This window comes from Sesamum indicum, linkage group LG11 (genome assembly GCF_026168435.1).
Source record: "Sesamum indicum cultivar Baizhima isolate 11 linkage group LG11, ASM2616843v1, whole genome shotgun sequence".
NCBI lineage: Eukaryota > Viridiplantae > Streptophyta > Magnoliopsida > Lamiales > Pedaliaceae > Sesamum > Sesamum indicum.
The window spans coordinates 15,746,381-15,772,446 of NC_142667.1; the positions used below are offsets into that span (position 1 = coordinate 15,746,381).

Genomic DNA, 26,066 nt, shown 5'->3' on the forward strand with positions numbered 1-26,066 from the left:
GATGCACCAAAATTGTGTGGGGATTACCAAGTTATAAACCGCATCCCAAGGTAACCACAAAACAAAAGGACATCTTAGTCTTGTACTTCAGTTTCTATCATACCCCCATAGTTTGGTTTCTGGAAACCAACTCGGTTGCAGACAGAAAGAACTTGAGAGGCAAAAGAGCCCAATACCTAATAATCACAAGTTTTCTGGAAACCAAGTCTCTCCAACTAACCTTTGCTTTGTGAGCGAGTCCGAGGAAGAAATCTGAGTCGGTGGAGAACTGTATTTCCTGCTTCTTTGAGCTGGCCGACTTCCTCCTCATAGCTTGACTACTTCCAGTGACACTTTCTGCAACATTTATAATGCCATTTGGAAATGAATGTCAAGTAAATATAATCATTGATTATTGCTGAAGTCTATATAAGAAGAAAAAGGCTGTGTTAAAGCAGCGGCATCCAGCATTTCGAGCCAACAACTTCAGCTTCTAAGACACCTGCCCGTCACCGACTCATCATGACAGTAAGTACAACAAAGATGAGACAAGGTAACAAAAATAATCCTCCTGCAACTACAGTAAGTAGCATTTCCAAAGATCACGGGAACCAAGTAAGAAGATTTAGTTAACACCATATAAGATCACTGCAAGTCCATATCTTCTTTGAGATACATGATGGATCTCAACATTGGACTCAACCAATGGGTGTCAACCTACATAAAAGCTGTGCAATTTGAGTGATGTGTAAATTTACTGTTGATTACCCTTGCAAAGTAGGGAAAAATTAGTATGCAAATAGCTTTTGAAGGAAAGAATGACTTTAAGAAATCTAATGAAAATGTTTGCCCATTTTCATTTGAATATAACATAAGGATAACAGCACCGCGATCATGCAGATGAAAGAAAGTGTTAGAATCTCAATAGCAAAACCTGCAACCAGCTTTATGACTATAAAGATACTACCAGTTAGTCTTTCACACATGATATCAGCATTGAGTATTAATTAATTGTCAAATTTAGATTTCAAGTACCTGTACCGTTTGGAGTTGTGTCGGCCTGAGTAGATGCATCTGCTTTGCTCGCACCAGAAACATTCCCCTTAAACAAATCCATTACATTGGATTCAGAAAAGCAGCTTTTACTAAATTTTAGTTTGGGCTGCACATTGTTCTTCTCAGTCTCTACTCTAGCAGCGGAACGTGTTAATCTTGCTGGATAATAATGCTTTTCCGTGTTTTCAGAAATGGTCCCCTTCTGAGAGTCAACTTTAACAGCAATTCCATCTTTTCTTAAGAGGCTTTTATCATTCTCAGCAGAACATATTCCTGTCTCATCATCAGGTGAAGCTACTGATTTCTGGCTATCTGATAAACAATTTTCTGCAGAAGTATCTAATTCATCACATTTAGTTTGCATATTATCATCTTCCAAATTAGAATCATTGACTTCAATTTTCTCTGCTTCATCGATGGTTGGGTGAACAAGCTTTTGTAGTTTGGAAGATCCTGTCTCCATAGTGTTGGTTATCTGAGTAGATTCATGCATTCCAGAATTTCTTCGACTTTGTGCACTGGTTAACCTTATTCCTGAAGGCTGAGTTATCTTCTTATCTAAATCCTTGTTTTTCTTTTCCGTCCCATTTACTTGTACTCTGGAAGACACATTAGAAAATTCAACTATTTGAGGGGCACTTGATGTTGGGAAGAGCGTCTTCATGATGCTTCGATAACTTGGACTTTTCCCTCCTAATGTAGCCGATACTTTTACCGAAACATTATCTGTATTTGATGAAAAATCAACAGAGAAGATGACACAGTGTTTGCTCCCACACATTAATTTGACGGAGCTATGCTTGTCGGTAATATATTCTTCCTCCACATTGCTCTTGACTGAAAGTGCTGCACTTTGGGGAAATTTTGATCTTAATGAAGCAAGAGCTGCACGAGCAGCAAGAGAACTGAGAGGTGACTTGCTTTCTGTTAACTCCTGTTTAATTGGTGGAATAGCAGCAGCATTTCCCAATACTGTCTTCATAGACTGTTTTCTCACACTCTCAGTATCACATGGGTCTTTTACAGATGCATGAATTACCTTGCCACGGCTTTTTGTCCTTTGAGATCAACTGCATGAAGAAAGCTTCATTCAAATTATCATAAACATGAAAAACCCACATCATTGATTTGCAAAGTGCAACAATGTCAAACCCTTGACAGAATCTTGCATTTAAACCTGTAAACCACCTTACAAGATCCAATCTAATGAGTTTGACCACACCCAATTAAATCTTACATTTATATCAAAACTTAAGCGATTCTGCAAAATGGAATCATTGTACAAGTTGCAGTCTTGCGCTTCTGAGCCCCCACCAACGTTCACTGGTCAGTGATGGCAAAATTAATGTCCTGTTGCCAACTAGTAGAAGAGCTTGGTCATTCAACTAGTTTGGCAATGAGCAATTGGGATGTTTGTTTTCTTCCAGCTCCAACTTCACTTCTCGTCAAAGAAGACAATAATAGATTCATCCCACTATGATTATGAAGCTGTGCAGTAATATGATCTTTTATAATATTCCATGCCAAGGTAGCATTCACATACTAACAACGATTTGCTGAATCTTTACATGATTGATTGAGAAAAATGGATTCATGATTATCACCTTCGAGCCCGTAAAGAAAGTTATTACGAGTTTTCTTTTGAGGAACAGTTGTTGGATTGCTTATCTCCTTTATTTGTTTTTCCAGCAGCAAATTAATATCCATTTCCCAGTTCAAACTGTCAGAAATTGTTGAATGTGACAATGTGTCTAAACCATTTGAGGATTCCAGCATGCTGAAGAAGGTAGAAATGGTTGGACTTGTTCTTTAGTAGGTCTGTCCAATGACTTCACTTAGGAATTTGGCCCAATTATGCAGAATTGTTAAGCTTGTCGAAAGGTGTTTTCTAGAATATGGATTGATGGAAACAAAATCTATGATAGTGTTTGAGACAGATGCACTAAATTATACTAAACTCTGATTTTTGTTCGCATATTCAAATTAATGAATATGGTTAAGTATTTTTCTAAAAAAGAAGAGTTAGAGCGGGTGGAGCATGAAATGTAGAACATACTAATAATATTTGCTTTAACATTTTCCTCTCATATATAAAAGTAAGTATTTTTTGGCATCCACAGAAAAAAAAAGAAAAAATCAGAATAAGGAAGGAAGAGGGAAAAGGGCCGTGGTCGGCAACACGGTATTAACCAATCAAAAACCTCCATCCGCGGAAGAAGTGGAATAAATCCATCACCGTTAAATACTTTTCCGCATCCAATCGTAGGGCTGCCATACAATTAGGGTTTTCGAACATTCTGGAATGCGAAAACCAACACAACAGCCTGAGCACCACTTCACTATAAATATTTTCAAGTTCTCGCTCTCCTCTCCGCTCAACTAACCCTAGTTGTATAATCTTGTTAAATTTTACATTATTTTTTCTCTTTGCGAAATTCTCTCGCCGATTCAGATCCAGGCCTAGAAAGCAATGGCTGGAAAAGGAGAAGGCCCAGCGATCGGAATTGATCTTGGAACGACGTACTCGTGCGTCGGCGTTTGGCAGCACGACCGTGTGGAAATTATTGCCAATGATCAGGGTAACAGAACCACGCCATCATATGTCGGTTTCACAGACACCGAGAGGCTTATCGGCGACGCTGCTAAGAATCAGGTTGCTATGAACCCGACGAACACTGTTTTCGGTAAGATACCTTCGCCGCTGTTGGTTTATTTGCGTGGCAATGTGATCGTTGTATTATCTCTGTTTCTATTAGATCTATGTCAGCTTAGCAGATCTAATTTATGATTACTCTTATTAGATCTATGTCGTGTTATTCTGATGTTCGACTTTTTAAGCTCTATTTTATTGAGAGTTCTAGTAGATCTGGTTTCTCGTATTATTGATCTTTCACTTTTTTACGTTTTAAGTATTAGTGGTTCCTCACTTTGGTGAAAAGTATTGATTCTATAACACTAGATGATGTATTGCTCTAGACATAAACTTTGGCTTATGTAGAGCAGTTATTCGATCTAGTTGAGGTTTTTAACGATGTTGCATGTAAGGATTGCATAATTTTGTATTAGCTCGTTGTTCGTGTTATATAATCCTTCTATAAGTTCTATCTGCCCCACACTCAATTATGGGACTTCTATTTGAGTATTAACTTCGTGTGGCTGTTTTGCTGATCCTTCACAAAGTTTATTATTACCTCAACTATACGTGAGACTTTTCGCATATAGTTACTATCTGATTATCTTAGTTTTTTTTTCAATTGTTCTAACCGATGTTTCCTCGATTAACTTATGTGGTTGTTTCTCTGGTTTCATCCGTACTCCTGTCTTGGTAATGTTAACACAGATCTGATGGCTGATGCTGTCTCATGTTAATTTGTTGATCTTTAAAGGGTTACAGCTATGAACAAACCTAATACTAATATTGGTAGTTCTTTTTAGCACCTTGAGTATTAACTCTACTAATAATGAGTTAAGGCCACTAATTGTTTTTTAGTAGACAGTTTAGTGGTTTCTGACGAGTTAGATCTGCAATGCGACAGATGGGGATAATATTCTTTTGTATATCTAAATTGTGGTGTTGCAATGAGAGGTTCCCTGCATATCTTGATAATTTGGGTGTTGGTTGCATCTCTGTTTGCTCCTTTTCCTTGCAATTATTAATTCCTTGTACATGGTTGACCTTGAAATTAATGATTTTTTCTTCTTGTTTGGCTGTTTGTCTTGTATAGATGCAAAGAGGTTGATTGGAAGAAGATTCACTGATGCATCAGTGCAGAGTGACATTAAGTTGTGGCCCTTCAAGGTCATTCCCGGACCTGGTGACAAGCCCATGATTGTTGTGAACTACAAGGGTGAAGAGAAGCAATTTGCTGCTGAGGAAATCTCTTCCATGGTTTTGATGAAAATGAGGGAAATTGCAGAAGCGTACCTTGGTTCAACTGTGAAGAATGCTGTGGTCACTGTCCCAGCATACTTCAATGACTCTCAGAGGCAGGCTACCAAGGATGCTGGTGTAATTGCTGGTCTTAATGTGATGCGTATCATCAATGAGCCTACAGCTGCAGCCATTGCTTATGGTCTTGACAAGAAAGCAACCAGCGTTGGCGAGAAGAATGTCTTGATTTTTGATCTAGGTGGTGGTACTTTTGATGTTTCTCTTCTGACCATTGAGGAGGGTATCTTCGAGGTGAAGGCCACTGCTGGTGACACTCACCTTGGGGGTGAAGACTTTGACAACAGAATGGTGAATCACTTTGTTCAGGAATTTAAGAGGAAGCACAAGAAAGATATCAGTGGTAACCCAAGGGCTTTGAGGAGATTGAGAACTGCTTGTGAGAGGGCGAAGAGGACCCTCTCATCCACTGCCCAAACCACCATTGAGATTGACTCACTTTATGAGGGTATTGATTTCTACTCCACCATCACACGTGCCAGATTTGAGGAACTTAACATGGACTTGTTCAGGAAGTGTATGGAGCCAGTTGAGAAGTGTTTGAGGGATGCCAAGATGGACAAGAGCACTGTCCATGATGTTGTCCTTGTTGGTGGTTCCACGAGGATTCCCAAGGTCCAGCAATTATTGCAGGACTTTTTCAATGGAAAGGAACTCTGCAAGAGTATTAACCCTGATGAGGCTGTTGCATATGGTGCTGCAGTTCAGGCTGCTATTTTAAGTGGTGAGGGTAATGAGAAGGTTCAGGACCTCTTACTTCTGGATGTCACTCCTCTCTCCCTTGGTCTGGAAACAGCTGGTGGTGTCATGACTGTGTTGATTCCCAGGAACACCACCATCCCTACCAAGAAGGAACAGGTCTTCTCTACTTACTCGGACAACCAGCCTGGTGTGTTGATTCAGGTATATGAAGGAGAGAGAACAAGGACCAGGGACAACAACTTGCTTGGAAAATTTGAGCTCTCTGGCATTCCTCCTGCACCCAGGGGAGTACCCCAAATTACAGTATGCTTTGACATTGACGCCAATGGTATCTTGAACGTGTCTGCTGAGGACAAGACCACTGGGCAGAAGAACAAAATCACAATCACCAATGACAAGGGTAGGCTCTCCAAGGAGGAGATTGAGAAGATGGTTCAGGAAGCAGAAAAGTACAAATCTGAAGATGAAGAGCACAAGAAGAAGGTTGAAGCTAAGAATGCTTTGGAGAACTATGCATACAACATGAGGAACACTGTGAAGGATGAGAAGATTGCTTCTAAGCTCCCTGCAGCTGACAAGAAGAAGATTGAAGATGCTATAGAGTCATCCATCCAATGGCTGGATGGAAACCAGCTTGCTGAGGCGGATGAGTTTGAGGACAAGATGAAGGAGCTGGAGAGCATTTGCAACCCCATAATTGCAAAGATGTATCAGGGTGCAGGTGGAGATGTTCCCATGGATGATGATGCTCCTGCTCCTAGTGGCAGCGGAGCTGGTCCTAAGATTGAGGAGGTTGACTAAGCACATTCCTAGCCCTTCTGGTTCTAAGATATCTTGCTTTGTTATTGTTGGATGTTTTTATTTTTTTATTTTAGAAAAAGATTGTGCTTTTTGGGAGACGGGGGGGTTATGTTGAAGGTACTCTAGTTAGATGATGTGTTCCTTTTGAACTATTATTTCATGGTGATCGTATCTTGCTCAACTAGTAGATCATTTTGGCATTTTGCTGATATCCTTCCTGGATTTTCTCTTTGTTTTCAATTCGGTGACTCTGGTTAAAGTTGAATCCACGAACAATCTTTCTATTTCCATCAAACTCGATATGTGAAATATGATGTGTGAGGCTTATGAACCTTTCGCCTGCAGTGTCATTAAATGGTATTGGTCTGTTTAATTGGAACTGTATGGATCTGGTTTTTACTAAAAGAATCAGTGCGAATTGGTAGAAACTAGAAATTAGGAAACTATTTCTTTTTAAAAAAACCAAAAACATGAGAAGAATTTATTTTATGAACTTCAACTTAATGTTTAACTTAATTTGTGGCCTTAATCTGAATTAAATTAATTAATATTGATTGATTTCAAGTAATTTTATTTGAAATATGTTTTTTTTTTTCAGTTTTTCTATAATATTTGGTCTTCTTAAGTTGTTATTTTTATAATATGTGACTTGATACTTGAAAATGAAGATAATGATTAATGAATTAGATTAAAAAGTAAATGGAAAATTAGTTAATGTAACATATAAAAAGTTTTAAATTTTATGTATTATTATAATAAAGTAGTTACTGTTGAATTGAAAGATTTATTTATTAACACATGTATAGTTTTTGTACTTTTTCAATTTAAAATATAATAGTAAATATATATGTAATATGTAGAAAATTTTGAGATATATGTGAGGAAAGTTTGGGTCAACCGATAGTTTTGAAACCGGTGCAATGGACCGAACAGAATAAAGTGAGCAACAATATATTTAGATGGATGATTGGATTGAAAAGAGTGTTGAATAGTGGTTCATGAATTGAAGAGCTGAGGCTTAGATGTTTGATTTCTTTATTTTGGTTAGAGACCCTGTTTTCTTATAATTGCGTTTGGTGATGCAACACCAACTTTTGACTGCCAATCCCCAACCCCAACAGCATCAGATCAGATTCAGACCAAACAGACGCTATCAGCTAAATCAGCCAACAACAAAATCTCAGAACCGAAATCAATCACATGCTCTTAAGCTTCCTTTTTCAAGCACTGCCTTGCCTTGGGCAACTCAATTATTATTAAGGACGTGGCACATAAACATTAGGTGGGGGGTTATGAGTGATAAAAATGGACCCCACCCCACTCCCTCCATTAATTAATAATAATACATTGGTCATCGGTCATTGGGTGGGGGCCATCTCAAAAATATGAGCACTCCCATATCATTTTTGCGTATGTTGTTCAAATCAATTTCGTATTTATCTATTAAGTATTACTTTTCCCAGATAGATTCATTTGTGTCGTGTGGACCATCCACTAGTTGTAGTTGCTGCCTCTAATGCCCCACCACTTATCTTTTGGCATCACCAATAGCCAATAGCCCATTCCCAATAACAGCAGTTTGGTACAATTATTCATTGAACACAGTTTTCGGCACTTTGTGAAATGAAAAAGGTCAAGTTTCAAGTGTGAATTCTATCTATCTATTATAAGCGTATCATCAGGTTTTATACATTCTACGCCTTGTACCAAAGCTGTCTTGCACGTGCGCACACCCACCAACCACCTATACTTACAACCTCTCTTTCTATGTTTTTAATTTTATATAAGTTTTATGTGAAAATAAGAATATGTTTAGATTAATTAATGATATGCTATCTTATATTTACTGTACTGTTAAATTAATATATTTTAAATAAAAATATGTATAAACAAACGTGTTTTTGCTGTAATTATTATTTCAAATATTAAATACTGAAAATGAAAATTAACAAATCAGTTAGATTTTCGTCTCATCTTATGATTTTTTTTGGATAATTACATTTACATCCCTTGATTTATAGTCTATTTATATCATTATTACCTGCACTAATCACCCCTTACTTTTTTTAAAAATTACTCACGTCCCCCTAAATATGTTAGCATCATTATACAAACTACCTTTAATTTTTTACTATTAGAGATAATTTATATAATTATGCAAAATACATGAGTAATTTGTGTTAATAAACCATAGATCAAAAAATGTAATTATCCCAATATGTAAACATGCATTTATTTGCTATGCTTCTTTCAAAAAAGTATCTCTTTTTTTTTATTATTTACAAAAAAGGCATCTAACATCAATTACAATAATAAAATATTATTAGTCATATAACAATTTTGATATGTCACATCAACAATCTATAATGGGATTAGAAAAGATGAGATGTCAGGTTATGACAACATTAGTAAAGGCAGTTGATATTCGCATCAAAAGTTTATTCACAAGAAACCTAATCAAGTGTTCATAACTGGCTTCTAAGGATAACATTGTTATGCTGCCCCTAAAGTGCACCCATAAGCCAAATATCCAAACCTTAATATACATGTGATCCTTGAAAGAATTAGACATAAAGACCCGTCAAACAACCAATTGATATAATACAAAAACATGGTCCGACTTGCATCTGCTTTTCCGAATATCACAGACTTGTTCAATATTAATGATCAAAGGTAGGATAACTGCTACATAGAAGCTTGTTATATGAGTGGTACATCCAAACCCAAATCGGAAAAAGGTTTTTTTAAAAAAAAAAAAGGACTTGCAAATGTAACAAATTTTATATAAGAGAACACGTTTGGACTGATTGACAGAGATGCAGGCTGATATTCTGATAACTCGTGTATAAGTTGAATGCCAATCGGAGTGGTAGCTAAATCAGATGCAGAAGCAAGTAACCAGAGGAGTTAGTCCATGAAAACCGAGAGAGCATCACAAATTTCAGATGCTAATTCTGTTTCATAGATTACACCACCATTAAGGCACAAAAGTCAGCGAACAAATGAAACACCATACGTAGAAACCACCCTGCATTGTCTGACCTAGTAGGCTTTTAGGAAAACATAAGATCGTTACCCCCGTGGTGAGGACGGAGACATACCCGGACCTCATGTTCTTCGGGTCCCACACGGAGTTTTGGCACCAGTATCTCAAGCACTGTTCCTGGTCCATCATAATAGGCTTCGATATTAGCATCTTCTGGGATCCGGGTTGAAAGTGGAATTTCTCTAACAAACTCTCCTGGGGGGCAGTGCTCAGATGATGCATCTGTAAGCTTGAAAGTCCTGTTGTGTCTCTTGATAAATGGTGTACGAGATGTACTTGTACACGAAACCTTGATGATCCCATGCGTGAGTGTGTTCCTCCAGGAAACTTTTACCCTCTGGAGATCTACAAATGGCAAGCTTATTAGAATCAAATAACCTGCTTCATCCTCGTAGGTTGTTTTAGCAGCCGTGACAGGGCCGTAAACATTCCTCAGCACCCCACTAAATCCATTTAACCAATTTGGCTCATTTGGGTGGACTTCCAAATCAGGGACCCGGTCAGGAGCATTTACTGCCAAATAACAATCGTCGTGGTTTCCCTGTGTGAAGAAATCTTTCTTTCTTTTGTTGCTGACAGGTGAAAGATCTTTCACGTCCCCATTGCTGTGGTTGGAAAGCTGAGTGGACAGGTTTAGAACAGATCCGTTAAGCAACTTCTTTGAGTGAGAATGTGGATTATTAGCTTTAATAGCAGCAGGCGGCCTTTCAAGTTCAAACTCAGTGTTTGGAAGATTTCTCCACGAACCATAATCACTGGCTTCAGGAGGAATAATGAAGTTCAGTTCCCTCCCGGTCAGTTCCATCCATCTCTTTCGATCATCTTCATCAAGACCCATGAGACTTGGGGATGGGACCACCTCAACACCATGAACGCACTGAGGATTTGAGAGACCCCTGTAATGTTTACGCTGCATTCTGTGAGACCGAACAAAACCTTTATCAGCGCTAAACGGAAAGGGGCGCTCTCCTTGACGAGAATGCCCATTCATATAACTCCTGAGCTGCATTTTACCCAGAGCATTCTCAGGCCGTTCCTTGAATACCCACATGTACATATTCTCCATGTCATGTTGAACCATGAAAATATCAAGTTGGAGGTCAGATTTATCAAAACCAGAAACTCCATTACTATCACGTATTATTTTTGCCTTTGATTTCTCGTTGAGAACAGGCTTAAAGTAAAAGCTGAAGAAGAACCAAGCACCCCAGATGCTATCAACCCGTTTAGTGCATTTCCTCCCAACCTTGGGGACAGTAAGAAAAGTCTCAGTCTCATATGTCTGAGTGCCTAGTCCAACATCAAGAATATCACAGTGTTCAGGATTCCAATGCTGTGGTGGGGGGCTTCGCTCGGCTGAAAGGGGTAAATTGATGTCAGGTGGACGGGTTAAAACAACCTGGCGATTCATCTCGAGATCTAATTCATCGTGCGAGGATGAAGCACTTGAATCCATGGACAAGACGGTTGAAGGGTGATGATTCTCCATTGACAATACCGTCAGAAGAGCATCCCCCATCTCAAACACTCTCTCTCTCTCTGAGGGCAATTTCTGATGTAGGACCAACTAATTTCATCCCAATAACCATTTTGACAAAAAACCAATCTTTGTAAACACCTCCATCATGTCAATCCCAGCAACAAACTCCCACCTCCATCAAGACCCTAAATTTATTCATTCTGACTACTTTTCCCCTATGCCCACGACGTAAAACTAAATCCCAAATCCACAAACGAAACCAAATTCAAATACCCAATTTTCCCCCAAAAGATTAAAGCAGAAAAGGAGGCATATAAGAGAAACAGGAAAAACCAAACAGATCTTAATCCTAAACTAAATGACCAAAGCTAGATGAAGACCATATCTAATCGTAACCCATGAATCTCCTTGAACCCTCGAAAGACAGGTGGGAGATATTGAATCAGAACCATCAAATTCATAAGTTTACTAATGAAAAATTCCTATGGAGACGATACACAAAATCTGTATCTTCTTCTTCTTCTTCTTTCCTATATTAAATATGAAAATATTAAAAAGAAAATCCCAATATCTCCAGCTAAAAATTCACCCTTCTTTTTATCTAGATATATGTGATACACAGATATCCTTGCAACATAAATATTACCAATCTATGAAGCCAAGGCCCAAGAAAAGCACCAAATCAGAGGGGATCTTGGAAGAATACCTTTTGGGATAAGCTTCCACAACCAAGAATCCACACAAACTTGGGCACTCTGAAGAATTAACAGACTTCACAATCCTCATCTTCTTCTTCTCCTTCCTATAAGCTTAGATCTATCAATCACACTCTCAACCACTGCAAAACACTCAAATCCTTATTTTCCAACTTGTACAACTCCCAATTCCTTCCACTCTCTCTAACTCCGTACCAATTTCGTCAACAGATACACAGCATCATATGTAATCTTTTGTGGTGTACGGGTTTGTGTAGAGATAGTGAGACATGAGTAAAAAAGGGAAACGCGTATTTCAGGGCTGTTCTTGTTTTTCCTTTTTTCTTTGTTTTAGCTTTTCTTTTTTTTGTGCTTTAGAAAGTAAGGGAATGTGTATGTGGGATTGAGCTTGTAATTTATAGAGTGGCGTAGCCTGTTTTCCCTTTTCTCCCCTTCTCCTTTTCTTTTCTTTTTTTTTTTGGGGGGGGGGGGGGGGGGGGAGGGGGAGTAGGGGGGTAAATGCCTGCACTGAATAATGGTAGGGCGAAAGAAGACGGTGCGGGTTGGATTTTTTTAAAGTGGGTAAGGTGATGCATTATTTTTGGAGTATCTTTTATTAAATAAATAAAAAAAAATATTTTTGGAGTTTCACTCTCAGATGTTTCTATTATAACTAGAATGTTTCTATTATAAAAAATTATCTTTTATTAAATAAATATAGCCAAAAAGTTTTGTCCAAACAGTAAAAAATCAGAGTATTGTCCAAAAATTATTAATTAGGTATGTGTCCAAATTTTATTGGTGTGTTGTGTTTCATTATTCAAATGTAGATTAATAGACAATAAATGGGTTAATTTGGGATGGGTTTTTAGATTTATGAATGGTTGTGACTTCGTCCTTCACATGTATACTATAATTGGACAGTTTTTATATCTTAGGATAAGATTACATATGCAAATTAATATTGGAAGAAGATTAATTTATTATGTGTGAAGGTCAATGGGAATATTCATATATACAAATCTGAAACAACCAAAACATAATTCAAGGCATCAGCTGGATACCAAGATTTCTGTTCAATACATTTAAAGGACATATAATTATGCTTATTTATCAAAAAATAAAATTAAATTAAGAATGTATTTCGATTGATTAATTTTTTTTTTAAAAAAAAGGGTTCCAGATGATTTCATTTTAAAAAAATTTGAAACTCATTCATATTTATGAAAATATAGTTTAAAATTAAAATAGAATAATTTAAAATATATTATTAAAGATTTGAAAAATTGGGATAAAAAAACAAAGTAAAATGTAGGGAATAAATAAGTAGTGTAGTGAAGTAGGTGATGGGTGTCTCAAAGTCTTATTCTCTCTACCTCTGATGATGCACACCCACACTCACATCTTTTCTCTTTTTTGTATTTGAAAAGTCGTTTGGCTTTTTACATGCTGTGCAGCTTATTCATTGGTCCATCACCTTTTGCTTTTTATTTAACTGCTGCTTCTCTTATAAAAGAAAAAACAAGACGTAACTACCTCCATTCTATTTTATATGCTCTTTTTTCTTCATATATCCAAACACCTACCAACTTAATTATAAATAACCACATCTCAATTTTTCTTAGCTTAACATGGTGCATGCATGTTTGGGTCATTTTTTTAAATAATTAATATTGTAAAATGTTTCGTAAATTTGTATAAACTCATTCGGAAAAAGTCGGGAATTTTCAAATTGTTTTTTTTTTAAAAAAAAAAACATTAAAAGTTCAATTTTTTGAAAACTAATTATATTATATACGATTGATCATCTTATTTAATCCAATTCAATTGTCTAGTGATTTATATATGCAAAAATGAAGTAATGAGTTTTGTGTTGCATGCGCAATAATAATATATGATGAATAGTGATATATATATATGTTTTATTCGAGCACTTTAATTTGTGCGTACGAGAAAGAAAGGAATCCGTATATTTATTGTACTTAATTACTTGAAAAGTGATTATACATCAAAAGCAAGGAGCCGTCCAGCTTCTGGCTTTTTCCGGAACCCAGTATGTATGTGGACTAGGTTTCTTTATTTTCTTGTTTAACAACTTAATTAATTAGGGTTATATGGGGATGTTTTATTGTTGGAAGTTGGAATCGCATAAAAGGAAGGTAACTGCTATATATGTTGTGGCTTGGAATTTTAGTGGATGTTTGTGTTATTTTATGTAATGAATTTATATGCTTATCAAATTGATGTATTGGTTAGTTGGTGAATATGTTGGAATATTGATAGTATATGATCACTTGTGCAAAATTGATCATTATGTCACGACTAATAATTCTGCCTAGCTATCACTCTAAATTAAAGTAATACTGCACTGATGACAAATAGAGTTTATTTTAATAATAAATATTTGTAGTGTTTTCATGAATTGAGATTGAAATACGTGTGCTGCTGATCAAGTTATATTTAAGATGTAGATATAGATATTGTAAGAAATGAGATTCTTAATGAATGTTGAACCACTACAAACAACATTAATTATTTGGTGTAATAAATCATGGAAATTTCCTCATACACATCATTACTATTTGTGGTCCTAGCTAGCGAGGACAAATAAAATAGAAAATTGGTTAAGTACGTCTCTTGGGTCAAATCCCTGGTTTCCCCACTAACACATGTAAGATAACTGGTTAAGGATTCACTCATCAAAACCTTTGATTATGACAATATTTGAATTCAGCAGTTTGCCAGCAACCAATGCGTGATGACGCTTAACATGGATGCTTTAAAGAAATAAATCTTGATGATTAGACAACAAATTAGGCATTAATTATCATGATTATTCACCACTAATTAAGAGGGGGTCCATACACATATATATATATTTCTCATCACTTTTTAAAACTTTTTCCATTTGGAGTGGCCCAAAAGGGCTAACAAACAGAGCGAGATAGTGATTAAAAGTGCAGTCTTATTAGGATTAACACCCAAGATTGGGTGATTATTCTCTTGTTTATTGATAATTGTTGTCAATTAGGGGCATTATGCCATTAATTTACGATTAATTAATGTGTGTGTCTGTTTGTCGAGACGGGAATCGCCAATTATAGATTATTTTAAATCTCCACCCGCTTCATATATATATATATATATATGTAAGTAAAAGTGAGGGTGTTTGTTGGGGTGGTAATTGCAAAAGGCTAATGTGAATTCATTGATTAGTAAGCATTAGTTAAGGGGAATCTAGATCTTGAATCTGGATCATTAGATATCACCTGTTGTTTGGGTTCAGGTGTGCCCTTCCCCAGGTGATACCAATACCATGCACAACATATATTTTCTTGCTACTTACCTGTTTTAGTTAAAAAAAACATATATTAGCCGCCACGTCCTGCGTGTACAGTTTTTTGCTTGGGCTGCATTCCGGCCCACTTCACTTTTTCTTGTTTGGTCTGTTTCCGAGCCCATCAATGATGGGTTTCCAAGTAAAATCTTGGGGGCCCACAATGAAGAACACAGTACATGATGATTTTCTTTCTTTTTAACACGCACATACTCAACACATTCGTAAAAGATTTTGGTCCAAATCGTTGGATTCTCCCAGGAAAGTACATGCAGAATTAGGATTGGACATAATCCAAATTTAGGGTTGATTAGCTCCAAAAGAGCAGTCTGCACTTGTATATTTAAGTAGATAATATCATGCTCTAAAGCGTGCCCGTAACGCCACATCTTATCATCATGAAAGTACATTACCGACTATTACAAACAAGATTCAAAGTTAAATTCCACTTAAAAAAAGGTTTTCTATTAAAACTATTTATATGTATGCATATTCAGCTCACACTCTCCCTCAATGGACAATCATCACCGTAGGCTAGAAATGAGCCCTCTATTGGTGGGCTTTCTGGGGATCTTGGCTGGTGCTACAGTAGTCGCTATTTGCCATTGCATAATCGTGTTATGCAACGGAACGCAACCGAGAAGGCCACATACAAGAACAACTATTTACGCGAATGGAAGTCAGAACAACAATGCCAGCAGCCAAGAACACGATTCTAGGCCAAATAGCCCCTCGGAGCATTTGACGGTCCGTGGACGGATTCTTCAGTCCAAGTATACCAAAGAGTGTAAAGAAGATTTATGTGCTGTATGTTTGGTTGAATTTAAGGAAGGCGTAAGGGTCTCTGTGCTGCCAGAATGTACACACATATTTCACGTAGCCTGCATCAACAAATGGCTGGAAAATCACCCTAATTGCCCGTTGTGTCGGGCAACTGCGGTTCCTCCATTACATCTTCATGCAGCTCATCTGTTGCCGGAATCCGGTGGGACTCCGGCGCCGGAGATACCGGAATTCGGTGCGAATGTGGTGTGAACATATATATATGGCCTTGAGGTGTAAGTTTGTTTGGTTGAGTTTTTTTGATTTAGCTTAGAAGTGAGTACATGTATGGTGCATGCAAAACGTGAATGCCATAATTTCTCTTTTGTTGTGGGTCTGGGTCAGGATAAAATTGGAAGAATTGCAGCAGGAGATACACACTCTTAGATATGTATTGCTTGGGGTGAAGCGGCCAAGCTAATTGAGATTAAGTTTAATTAAATTTAAATTAATTAATTATATAGCAAATATAATATATTTGACTTATATTTAATATATAATTAAAAAAAATGATCAATTATATAAAAAGTGTATTAAAAATTCAAAATTATAATATTGTTAATTTGGATTTGATATATAAATGAAGATTACTTAGTTAAGTGGTGGCTATATAAATAAATAGTGTTGAAAATGTGAGTGCATGTGTTCAATTTTCAAGTTCTCAATCTATAGAGAAATAAAGACCCACACAGAAGGGATTATATCAAAAGTGGATGTAACTTTTCTTAAAATAAAGTTGAAATGAGTTTGAATGGTAGTCTTTCTCAAACCATTACTGCCCACAACTCACACTCAAACCCACCATGCACTTATAACTCATTTCCCACTAACCATATCAATCAAATTAATTTATTATTAACATCTAAATATTAAATACTTGTATTCTATAATATATTAAATTTTTAAATGAAATGTTCATTCCATACGCCACCTCTCCGTACAAAAAAATCTCTTACAAGGTTTTGAACACCACTAAATTATTCTTATGATTCCGCCAAAACACCATTCCAACTCATTTTTTTTCCTCAATACATAAAAAAATGATATGGAAATTGAAGAAACACGATTTTACCTGTGAAATAGTTAGGAAAAAAACGTAATATGAGTTGGAGCACAGAAAGACGGAGGAAGAAGCGGCCAAGTTTTCATCAAAATTTGTACTTGATACAATAATTGATTTTTGGTGGGGTGATGAATGGATGTGACAAGTGACAACTGCTGTGGCTGTCTATAGGCCCTGCAGTTAGGCACATACACATATTGGTTTATCAAAATTTAATAATAAGATGAATTTCTCAATACAACATATATGTTTAATATTAAATTATCCCTTATCTTTATCTTCAATTATTAATCACGAATCATTTTCTACCTAACTTTTCTAGAAATAATTAGTTATATGTTATTATACGTCAGATCTATCGTTATAATAATATCACGTTACATACATATATATAAAGAGAAATAATATAAATAGATTATATTAATTTATTTGAAACTTTATGAGTTGAAAAAATAATTCGATGAAATTTAAAATCAAATAGATGAAGGAACAGTAAAACAGATGTAGCAAATAAATAAATTTAAAAGAGTGGTGCTGCTATTTTCAATTTTCATGCCTTCCTGTTTCTCATAGGCTCCCAGTAACAGCTTCTTAGACGCGGAGTATAACCTCATCATGATAAACATCACCGCCACCGCCAATTCAACCGCTCCACCGCCGTATCCGGTGGCGCGTCCCCACAGCTCCGACACGTCGCCCCTCACCGCCATACTTTGCCTGGTTGCTCTCATCACAATACCGATGATACTCTACGCTTTCTTTGTCGCATTAATGAAATGCCCTAGAAACCCCTTCCGGTGGGCCCCCGCGACGCCTAGGGCGGAGGTCAGCTGTAAGGCGGACAGATTAGAGCTAGTTTGCGGAGTTAAATACAGAAAAGCAGCGGAAGACGGCCGGAAAGAGGCGGCGGAAAGCAGTGACCAGTGCCCCGTGTGCTTATCGGCGTTTGCTGAAGGAGAGGAAATACGGCAGCTGAGCGCGTGTAAGCACGCATTCCACGCAGCCTGTGTTGATATGTGGTTGTACTCTCATTCGAATTGCCCCGTCTGCCGGGCCGCCGTTCCGGTTCGGCGGTCGAAACGGGTTTCGATCCATCGGGAAGATGATTTTCAGCAAGGTTTACCAGATGCTGCTAATTTGATTTGATTTATATATATATATATTTAAAAAAGAAAAAAAAAATTGTTCAAAGATAGTTGAGTGCAAGTGTGTAAATATTTGTATTTGTTTTTTAGATTTTTTTTCCCCCTAAATGATAATTAAGTACGTACGGTTACCCTTTCTTTTTAGTTGGATGGGTAAGTACTAAGTTGGGTTGTTTTGCATAGTAATATATAATATTATCAGTACGAATTCCTCCTACATGCAATTAGCATTGTATTTCATTTCATACTTTTATTACATCGTGTCTAGATTGATGGATTTTAAGGTATTTCAAATTTCTAATAATAATTTTTGTGTATTTGTTTGGGTCATATATGATTTCAAATTATTTGATTTTCATTTTGAATGATATTTCATTAAATATTTATGAATAATGATTCTAAGTTCTTCCTTTAATTTCTTCCAAATTTAGCCAAACATCAAATATAATGCCTCATTGCTGGATAATTTTTTTCTTCTTCTACTTCTGTTTTTTTAAAAATACAGTCATATTTGTAGAACGAGTAATAGACTATTAAAACATTCAATATGCAGTACAGTGATATTTTCACGTTGTTTTTCCCCATACAAGTTACAATATTCATTTCTCTCGTCAAACACAAGATGTTATTCATTTAACTCCAATCTTAGATACGAGTTCTTCCAATTCTTTTTCTATGAAAAAATGTTGAATGCCAATCGTTGTATTATACTTAAATTTACAAGAATTATTGCCATTATTTAGAAAAATCAATATTCATATTTTAAAAATCAATATTCATATTTTAAAAATCAATATTCATATTTTAAAGATTTAAACTAATGGATAAAGCATACAATTTGTATATACCGATTCAGTAATTTGAGTTTGTCAGGAACACACATCTTAGCTTGTGAGAAACCCCTTGGGCCTCTAATTTCACCCCGAATTTATACATAAATACAATCAGCTAATCATAATTACGATTATTGAATTAAAATTATTATGCCATATGTCATATCTTTAATTTGAGAGAAGAACAATACAATCACGCATTTTTTTTTAAAAGATGATTGCGCTCTTATCATGTGTGCTGACAAAATTTCATGTAATGCATTTATTGTAATAAAGAATCAAAGTTTAATTATACGTGAATCAAATCAGAATATATATTTAAGTAATTAAATATATTAATAAGAATTCAAATTTACATAAAAAATATAATAATATTCTACTTTAACCACTAAACTAAAATTATGGACGTTGTAGTGTGAATTACTCACAATGGGAACATAGATTATTATATCAACATTTTTTGTCCTAATAAAACTAACTCAACAGATATATATATATATATATATATATATATATACATATTTATATTTAGTATCACTGCACGTTGCGTTAGATATAATAATTTCCGAAAGGAGGCTTTGTAATATGCATTCCCTAAACTTATATTTCATAAATATTTTTTGATTAACTGCATAATGTTCTTTAAAAAGAAAAAAAAAAACAAACAAAGGAAAATGCCCGCCCAAAATGCTATTATCTCTATTAAATATTAATTGAAAAAAACAGCGTAAATTTTGATGATTAAGGGCAGCAAGGCTCCACCGACAGTTGAAAATCAAATCATTGCCTCCGAGTCCGACCAATTCTTATTTTCCCGACAGAGAAAACTTCACCTACTACTTTCCCTTTTACCCAAAGCTAAATTCCAGGCGGATTCAACCCCCAGATTCAGCCCAACCCTGAATATGTATCTGTTTTCTCACCTTCCAAATCTTTTCCATCTCTCTTTCCCTATTTTCTCTTAATCACTCCACCTCCTACGCCAAGAACAGAAGATTTCTCCAGAAACCCAATTTAACATACAAGGAAAAACGAAAGCCCAGTAATGAAAAGATCTCATGTAAATCGAAAATGCTCGTTGCCCATTGTTTTCCTGTCCATTTCTGCTTCACTACTGATTTTCATCTTAATTTTATCCCACTCCAATCCCAGTAATTCTTCTTTTCCCAGTAGTTCGAACTCAGTTGACTCGGATTCCATAGCTTTGCCTGAACTGCCGCGATTTGCGTACTTCATTTCGGGCACAAGCGGCGACGGCGGGAGGCTGCTGCGGCTGCTTCAGGCGTTGTATCATCCGCGGAATTACTATTTGCTCCACCTCGATTTGGAGGCCTCCGAAACTGAAAGGCTTGAGCTCGCCAAGTTTGCCAAGTCTGATGCGATCATAAGGGGGTTTAAAAATGTGATGGTGATGGGGAAGGGTAATTTGGTCACTGCAAAAGGGCCGACGATGATGGCATCCACCCTACACGCGGTTGCGATTCTGCTCAAGCATGCGAAGCGGTGGGACTGGTTCGTCAATCTTGGAGCTTCGGATTATCCGCTTATGCCGCAGGATGGTTAGTTAAACATTACATTATGTTGAAAATTGTGTATGTGGTGCTTCGTGTAATGTGGATAGGTTGTATCTGTCACATGTTTGATTTATTGTTTATGAGAAGTTTGAGTGAATGCGTTTCAATACTTCTTGGCAGGTGGATTTCAAAAATCATGAGTAGTCGTAGACCATTGCTTTGCATCACCTTTTCGTTACTTTCCAATACTGGCATAAAATGCTGCAATAAATATAGGAGCGAGCGATGAAATGTATCATTGGCTTATCTTTACCTTTTAAGTTATAGAGCTCAGATGTTTATAGGCCATTGCTAATGCTTGAGATATTAAAAATGCATGACTTTTAACAATCTTGTTTACTTTGTTTCAGATATCCTGCACATCTTCTCGTACTTGCCGAGGGATCTGAATTTCATTGAGCATACTAGTGAATTTGGTTGGAAAGAGTGAGTGCTCGGCTATGCCCTAAAACACCTGCAGCGATGGTTGCTTTACTGTTATTCTCATTATTTAATTTCTTTTTACTAATTCATTTCCTGTGTTGTTTGCAGACACCAAAGAGCTCGGCCTATTATTATAGATCCTGGACTATATCACTCAAAGAAATCTGGCGTATTTTGGGCCAAAGAAAGAAGATCATTGCCTGCTTCTTTCAAATTATTCACAGGTAACTCCAATATGCGAAGAACTAATGGTGCTTATTCTTGGGATTGAAAATTTTAGTGAAGTGAAGAAGTTAATGCGTCATGTCCTCTGGTTAACAGGCTATTTGTATCTCTGCCTCGCCCCTTTGCTTACATATCTTCAGTAATTATCAGTATGCAGTCTTGTATATTTTTGTATACTCTTATAAGTATAATGATCTACCAATTCTTAATGTTGCTAAGTGGACTTGTACTTTGGCTTTTCTGTATCCAGCTTGCTATATATTTTAAGCATATAATTCCAGAGATGCATAATTATCTGTCAGCTTATCAGTCACAATTGGTGTTGCTTACAGTTGCCCTGTCGTTATTGCACTCATCTCTTGAGTCTTGACCTATTTAATATTATCAAAAACATTATGTTTCCGAATTTTCAAAACATCCATAGATTGAAGTACTGGGAAAATGTCAAACCAGTTCAAGTTTTTGTTTCGTATGTTTTATGTTTGTTTCGACATACTTCATACTCTGGCATATGGGTCTGAGAACAAATTATTCAATTTGTTTGCATTTGGTAAACTTTAATCTTACTCATTCACGTTCATGATCATCTGTTGCTTGGCAAAATAGTACTTCAAATATCATCATTTGTCCTGTGTGACAGGCTTAAAATACCACTGCATGCTCTACTTTATGATATGGTGAACTTCTGTTAGTTATGTGGTTGTATGTGCTTGTCCTGGACAGGGATGGATCAATAGCACTTCATATGTTGCAATTCATACAGCATGAAACCAATTCATCTATGTAGAGTCAATACATGTCTCTAGCAATATGAAATCCTCGCTCCCATGCTTGCTTGATGTGAATGCTGTGCTGTCTTGTTATATCTTAACAAAATGTTTCCTTTTCCTCAGGGTCCGCTTGTGTGGTTCTTTCAAGATCATTTCTGGAGTTCTGCATTTGGGGATGGGATAATCTTCCTCGCACCCTCCTAATGTACTACACGAATTTCCTCTCGTCTCCTGAAGGATACTTCCACACAGTAGTGTGCAATCATAAAGATTATCAGAACACAACGGTAAATCATGATTTGCATTACATGAAATGGGACGAACCTCCAAAGGAAGAGCCTGTGAATTTGACTTTGGAACACTTCGAAAACATGGTCCAGAGTGGAGCCCCGTTTGCTCATAAAATTGCTGAGAATGATTCTGTGCTTGATAAAATCGACAGGGTACTATTAAAAAGATCGAATGGCCAATTTACACCTGGGGGATGGTGTTTGGAAAGCTATGGGCTAAAAAGGGATCCTTGTATGGTTTATGGGAGTGCAGATGCCGTTAAACCATCTTTAAGTTCTAAAAGGTTGGAGAAACTTGTAGTTCAGCTTCTTGATTCTGACAATTTCCGCTCTAAACAATGTAAATAAATCAACAATGCATTAGTTTCATTCTTAAGTAAGTTGTCTTCTTAAAAGAAAATTAGATAATCCCCATCCAGCAGTATCATTTATGGTGGCTTTTTTTGTTTTTAGACGAACACACCTAGATTGAAGTACACAATCTCATGAAAAATTTGAGTCCAATAAGAAATCTTGAGCCCAAACAATTAAGTAAAAAATCTTGAACTATTGGGTTGTCCTTGGCATACAGTTCTTTTTAGACAGCTTTTATGATGTTTTAATTTGTAGTTTTAAGTAAATTAGTTCACATTACAAATTAATATACTTGTTTTACATCTTTACTAATTGTCTATGACTTGAATCAAATGTCACAAGCGAACCACATTTATATTTTGAATCGGGTGAGCTTTTGACCCGTATGAACTCCAAAAGTCTGACTCCGTTTAAGACTTGGGTGCTTAAACCTCAGCGAGTCCAGGTGAGGCCCAATTTTTGGTCCATCTTGAAGGAAAACCCGAAGACCCAAACTAAACAGAAGAATGAAGAGACAATTTCGTCAAAGACATACATAGGGCGCAAAATTACACATCTAGCAAAGCGGGAAGGAAACGATATTGGAAATATCTTTCTTGATAATTGAATTCGCTCCCGCAGATCCTCTTTCCGTCCCGCAATTGTCTGGTTTCTTCCCTTTACAGTTTACACTTAAAATTTACTTTTTGTAAGCTCTCACAGTAGTATATATCTCTGTCTAATTGTTTTCGTAATAGCTTCACTTTGTTCGTTGGATTCGATCAAGGAAATTCTGCTAGTTTTCCGTTAAGTCCACTTTATTGCAATCAATTACATCTGTTCATGAGTGTTGAATTTTTTATTTTCAGTTTTGATTGCTTTGCTTAGGTGGTTATGTATGTGTTCATTTATTTATTCTTTTTCTTTTTGAAGTTGTCGCCATTTGGACGGTACTTTTAATCGATCGGGGGTGCTCTTTCATGTGAAGTGAATTCTGGGATACTAGCGTATCGGTTTCTGCACTTGGTAGCGCTTGTATTGTGCCGTTGAATGGTTTGCTCATCATGTATATTATACACAGAAGCATTCTATTTGGAGAGTAAAGGCAGTTTTCTGAGTTGGGATTTGTGTGAGGAAAGCATTGGGAGTGTGTCTGAATCAGTGCAATTGGGACCACGCTATAGCAATATAAGGAAACTTTGTCCAAGTTCGTTCAGATGTATTTTGAATTCCATTTCTCTAAGACTTTAGTTCCTGGATTCCAGTAACTGTGGAAATTGGCTTGCATTTTCATAAGCTTATCCACATACTATATCTTGTTTGTATGCTATTGCATTACCGTTACCTGCTTCTGCTCATTGCCTACTTTCCGATAATCTTTATTGTATTCTTTCAGTATGTTTCAGAAATAAATGGCATGTCAGAGAAGAAGAGAGCATAACAAATTTCTCAAGAGTTTGGGGATGAATGGTATTGCCACTTCTCTAATTTCGGAGAGTAGTCTGAAAGATGTTTTGAAATTGACCTACATGACTTGAGGTTCTACTCTGAAACTGAAAGTGCATTTTGCTAAACCTGATAGCATCTCATCAGTAGTAAAAATTGGCACCATTATTTGCTGTATCATGTATATTGGAGATCATATACTGGGCAAAGTAGATAATTTCCTTGTCCCAGGAAGAATATATTAGACTCTTCACTATTTCAGTAAAGGATCTTCTGTGGATGAACTCTATGTGATGCTGAAAAATGCAACTTGCCGACTACCCTAGCGAGATTCATGAGTTGACACTAATACAAACGCCAGAGTGGAGTTAGGAATATTTACTTTTGGCCACTACATTTGCGCTATTCCACATGATTATTCTAAGTTCAAAATACCTGCACGTAATAATGTGATTTGGTCTCTAATATTTAAGAAACGTGCATGTGCTCTCATTATCTTGTAGAGTGGGCAGCCTCTCCCTGTGTTTTTTCACTTTCCTTTTTCCCTTTTGTTTAATTCCTTCTTACAAACTCTGCCTTCTCTCTCTTATCTTTATTAACAAAACTTAATGCAGACAGCATCCCGTGCCAAGGTTGAAATTACGATTTTTGTGGATATGCTGTTGGTCCCCTTTGACTTCAAGAGGTATGTGCTCCAAATATATATGCACAAGAATTTGTGCTTTTTGCATGAAACATAGTTAAATTCCCTATGGAACTCTTTCCTATCATGCTTTATTCGCTGCTTCTTAGAAGTTATGGTTGAGAAGTTCTAGATACTTGTAGCAAAGCCACCAGGTTACAATACTAGCTGATTTTGTTTGCAGTACTCCGTTTCTCTTGCATGATGGTGCCTGCATTCTTAAGTGCTGATCTGCGGCTGGTATCAACATCCAGAGGATAGACAAATGTTTCGAAGTGCCTCAAGCCATACTTCCTCTTGACCTAATGCCCAGGAACCAGCTCACTCTTGCTGACATTTTAAAGTTGACAAATCTTATAGTTTTGCTGGGATCTTCGTTGAATCCATCATATAGACTTCTAAAATGTAAACTTTGAAAATTAGAAGCAGATACTTGCTTGTTGTGTCTATAAACGAAGTATATATGGTGTTCTGTGTTACATTTAGCAGTTGGTCCCCAAACCATGATCTTCAATTGATACTCTAATTAACTGATATGTACTAGCGAGAAATGTTTTGTTAGCAGAATACGTAAAATTGTTCTACCGTAACCATCTTTCAAAGGTTTTTAGATTTATTTCTTCCTTAATCAAAGCACTTGCGTGCGGGCCTCTACTTGTGCGCGTTGTCTCATATAATGTTGGGGTTAAAGGGAGAAAAAGAAAGGCAAGTGGAAGTATGATTGCAGCCTTGTATTGTATCATTGAAGAAAAACCAGATTAACAATTAACTCACATATCATAGCACCACATACTGTGTTTTTTTGGATACATGCTCTTTGTATCTAGAAATTTCAATATTTCCTGATGTCTTAACACATGGTACTCATGTTTTCATAATTAAGAATTAATGTAGAAAGTTGTCTTGATAATTCAATTCTTTGGTATATACGCATTTACGTGTTGGAATCTTAGATCTTGAGTTAACTACATATGATTATTTGGAAGGAGAAAAATTTATGAAAATATGGTATACAAAACGGCATTGTCATGTTTCGAAAAGCGGGCCTTTTCTGTTATAAATCTTTTTCCAATTCCGAGAATGAATCTGATTCTCTACTCCAAAGTTTAAATTCAATATTTTACAGAAATATTCACTTTGCAATAAAACTTAGCGTATATACCACTTGCTTTATCTCAAAATGATAATTTTGATTCTTTCTAGAACATTTCATAATAAGACTTGATTTCCTAATAAGGAAATGAGATCACTAATTTAAAGCACCAATTAATTAAATACCTCTAATTAATTTCAAGAGTAATATTAAGAAAACTTTTTTAAATTATATATATAATTGAAAAAACCAGTTTATTTATTTCTAGTTGAATTAACAAAGCAGTAATACTCTTGAAGATTCATTCAAAAAGTAAAAATCT

At 36.3% G+C, this 26,066-nt stretch overlaps 5 protein-coding genes and 1 pseudogene across 10 annotated transcripts; 4 read left to right on the forward strand and 2 right to left on the reverse strand.

The window, feature by feature from the left end:
• Nucleotides 1-215: 215 nt before the first annotated feature.
• Nucleotides 216-3,175, reverse strand: LOC148785139 (uncharacterized; annotated as a pseudogene).
• A 217-nt stretch (nucleotides 3,176-3,392) lies between these two features.
• LOC105174436 (heat shock cognate 70 kDa protein 2) lies at nucleotides 3,393-6,700 on the forward strand. Its single transcript, XM_011096540.3, has 2 exons — nucleotides 3,393-3,719; nucleotides 4,761-6,700. Exons 1-2 carry the CDS (start codon nucleotides 3,506-3,508, stop codon nucleotides 6,485-6,487), a joined length of 1,941 nt encoding a protein of 646 aa, XP_011094842.1. The 5' UTR covers nucleotides 3,393-3,505; the 3' UTR covers nucleotides 6,488-6,700.
• A 2,362-nt stretch (nucleotides 6,701-9,062) lies between these two features.
• On the reverse strand, nucleotides 9,063-12,103 carry LOC105174437 (uncharacterized). Its single transcript, XM_011096541.3, has one exon. The coding sequence runs from the start codon at nucleotides 11,050-11,052 to the stop codon at nucleotides 9,541-9,543; it is 1,512 nt and encodes a 503-aa protein (XP_011094843.1). The 5' UTR covers nucleotides 11,053-12,103; the 3' UTR covers nucleotides 9,063-9,540.
• A 3,455-nt stretch (nucleotides 12,104-15,558) lies between these two features.
• On the forward strand, nucleotides 15,559-16,080 carry LOC105174707 (E3 ubiquitin-protein ligase Os04g0590900-like). Its single transcript, XM_011096896.1, has one exon. It carries the CDS (start codon nucleotides 15,559-15,561, stop codon nucleotides 16,078-16,080), a length of 522 nt encoding a protein of 173 aa, XP_011095198.1.
• A 1,302-nt stretch (nucleotides 16,081-17,382) lies between these two features.
• LOC105174438 (RING-H2 finger protein ATL33) lies at nucleotides 17,383-18,382 on the forward strand. The gene has a single exon (XM_011096542.3). It carries the CDS (start codon nucleotides 17,546-17,548, stop codon nucleotides 18,074-18,076), a length of 531 nt encoding a protein of 176 aa, XP_011094844.1. The 5' UTR covers nucleotides 17,383-17,545; the 3' UTR covers nucleotides 18,077-18,382.
• Nucleotides 18,383-19,682: 1,300 nt separating this feature from the next.
• LOC105174439 (Core-2/I-branching beta-1,6-N-acetylglucosaminyltransferase family protein) lies at nucleotides 19,683-25,253 on the forward strand. 6 transcript variants are annotated; one of them, XR_016062839.1, is made up of 7 exons: nucleotides 19,683-20,467; nucleotides 20,833-20,908; nucleotides 21,014-21,129; nucleotides 22,024-22,474; nucleotides 23,457-23,993; nucleotides 24,584-24,654; nucleotides 24,836-25,253. XR_016062839.1 is itself a non-coding variant. In XM_011096543.3 (4 exons), exons 1-4 carry the CDS (start codon nucleotides 19,954-19,956, stop codon nucleotides 22,536-22,538), a joined length of 1,221 nt encoding a protein of 406 aa, XP_011094845.1. In that variant the 5' UTR covers nucleotides 19,683-19,953; the 3' UTR covers nucleotides 22,539-22,566. The 6 variants fall into 6 exon arrangements, 1 of the variants encoding a protein (XP_011094845.1); XR_016062841.1 differs by having other exon boundaries at nucleotides 23,920-24,062; XR_016062843.1 differs by having other exon boundaries at nucleotides 23,920-24,062; nucleotides 24,588-24,654.
• Nucleotides 25,254-26,066: the final 813 nt, after the last annotated feature.